A 2137-nucleotide genomic window follows, 5' to 3' on the forward strand; every position below is an offset into this window, starting at 1 on the left:
CCCCCCGGCCCGGCCCCACGGCCGGCCCGTGGGAGTCCAGTGGAAGGTCCACGGGAGGACACGCGCGAGCACCCAGCCCGGCTCCGGCCTCGTCCGGTCCCTGCCTGTCGTGAAGCTGCCTCGTCGCCGGTCCCGCCGCCTGCTCCGTCCAACTGGCCTCCGCCGCCCGCCTCCACTCTAGCGTCCGCCGGCCGCCCCGAAAGTCCGCGCTCAATAAAACGTTCCTCCAAAGCGTGTTTGTGCAGTATTTGTGCCCAGGTCGTAAAACGCTCTCACGTTAAAAAATCTTTGACTTCTCTTTTTCTGACTTCAGCCAAAAGCCTGCTCCGGTTGTCCTTAGCCCCGTTTCATTCATCAAAGTTGTGGCATTATTTGCGCCTTAAGAAGACACTTTTCTTCCCCCTGCTTTTGATTGATTTTGAGGTAAGGGATTTCAGGTTTGGAGAGATGATAAGAGAACCAGAAGCCCGTTCACTTCAGGTGATGGCCTGGCCAAGGACAGGGGCCTGCGGCCTGGAGGCAGCTCTTAGTCTTCTGTTCTGGTCAGATACTCAAGTCGTCGCTGAAATCCCCATTCATCCGTGAGTTTGATAACTAGTGTGGTGTATGCTTCCTTTCTCCCCTAGGTATAATACTACCACAAAAACAAACGTTGTACCACGACTGAACTTTGGAAGCATAGGTGCCTGCAGCGGTAGAGCTTTTGGGTTAATTTTGATAAAGTAGTTAATTGGCAAGTAATTTATGCCTGTTGAAAAACTAACCATCACAAAGCGTTAGGAAATTGTTATAAGAAAGTGTGCTTTGCACATCACTGCCCCTTGATCAGATCCTGAGAGTAGTCGTGCAGGCCATTGTCTTCAAGTTTGTTGTGAGTCTGGGGAGCACTTGAAGACTGCATTGTTTTGCCTCTTCTTCATCCCTTTTTTGCCTATCCTAATAAGGATATATAATTTTTAAAAGATGGGAACAGTGAAAAAGAAAAGAAACCCAAATTGTTAAAAAAGAAACATTTTTAATTAAGAGGAAATTGTTCAAGCGATCCCTTTAACCTGTCCTTTTTAGGAGATGCTGTATGAGGTTGCTAGGATGCGAGTTATTGAGATTTCATTTGCTTACCTTGCCTTAGGAGGGTAAAACGTGATCACTGAAGAGGTATCCTGCAAGTATAGTGGTCTATCCTTAAAAGTTCCCTAAACCTTTGAAACAGTCTCTGTGCTATTTTGCCATACCTGCTGGGGACCTTGGTTAGCATGGTTGCATGCATTTTCTTTATCATTCTACTTGTAGTTTTTTTTTTTTTTGTATCCTATAACATTCAGGATTTTTGGGCATGGAACACACTTTTTTTCTTAAAGGTTATTTTCTTCCATGAGAGAAGAAGTAGGCATCCCTATTAGGGTCTTCATACCATAGTCCACCTCCAATCTTAGCTGGCCAGTATCATTGACATAGCATGGTCAGGTGTCTTTAGGAAAGTCCTGGGATGCAAAACCTAGGACCTTTCCCTTGGGTCTAGTATTACTGCTGTGCTACCACTTGGCATGAACAAATTTTTTTTTTCATTCCAATTTTGGCAAAGCAAAGTGTAGCTTGGTTAAAATAATTAAACATCTTCCTTGACATTTTTGCAGAAGGGCAGGGGAAAAAACCCCAAAACTCTAGATAGCAGATAATCAACTTAAACTCTTTCCTGGAGAAGGAAGAGGAGGCCTCTTTAGCAGTTGTTAGAAGGTAGAAACAGTGGTGAAGTTGTGAGAAGACCCTTGACCTAAAAAAAAAAAAAAAAAACCAGAAAAACCCAACTTTTTTTTCCAGAAACTTATCTAAGTAGGTTGTAAATGTGTAGTAACAAACGCAAAGACCAGATTTTGGGCAGTTTTGCTTGCTTAAAATTTAGGAAAAATGAACATAGACAAGAGTGTTAACACTGGATTTATTTAATATAAGATACTGCTGTGATCTTGTATACCCTTTGCAGGTCCTGGAATACCTCAGTTCTAACCTGAGGCAGTCTGGACTATGCTATAGGACCGCTATTGTAACTCCTCAATTCCAAGTTGCATACTTTCAATGGATTAGATTCTGAGCCATATGTCTCTTATGTGCCTGTTGATTGTGATGGCTCTTTTTCCCT

At 43.6% G+C, this 2137-nt stretch overlaps 2 protein-coding genes across 7 annotated transcripts in view; both read left to right on the top strand.

Annotated features, from left to right (window-relative positions):
• The window catches only part of MRPS6 (mitochondrial ribosomal protein S6), a 96111-nt gene that overhangs the window by 12888 nt on the left and 81086 nt on the right, over window positions 1–2137 (top strand). Inside the window, exon 5 of the mRNA XM_027773947.1 lies at window positions 314–423. Coding sequence (XP_027629748.1) covers window positions 314–423 — 110 coding nt within the window. The remainder of the gene's footprint in view (window positions 1–313; window positions 424–2137) is intronic.
• SLC5A3 (solute carrier family 5 member 3) overlaps window positions 1–2137 on the top strand; it is a 34212-nt gene that overhangs the window by 3842 nt on the left and 28233 nt on the right. The window contains exon 1 of one of the 6 annotated variants that reach the window (XM_027773984.1): window positions 329–423. The exons of 3 other annotated variants lie outside the window; for them this stretch is intronic. The gene's annotated coding sequence lies outside the window, so the exon portion shown is untranslated. 2 more of the 6 variants (XM_027773985.1, XM_014589929.2) reach the window with 2 other exon arrangements.

The sequence above is a fragment of the Tupaia chinensis genome, unplaced genomic scaffold (assembly GCF_000334495.1).
Source record: "Tupaia chinensis unplaced genomic scaffold, TupChi_1.0 Scaffold000392_1, whole genome shotgun sequence".
NCBI lineage: Eukaryota > Metazoa > Chordata > Mammalia > Scandentia > Tupaiidae > Tupaia > Tupaia belangeri.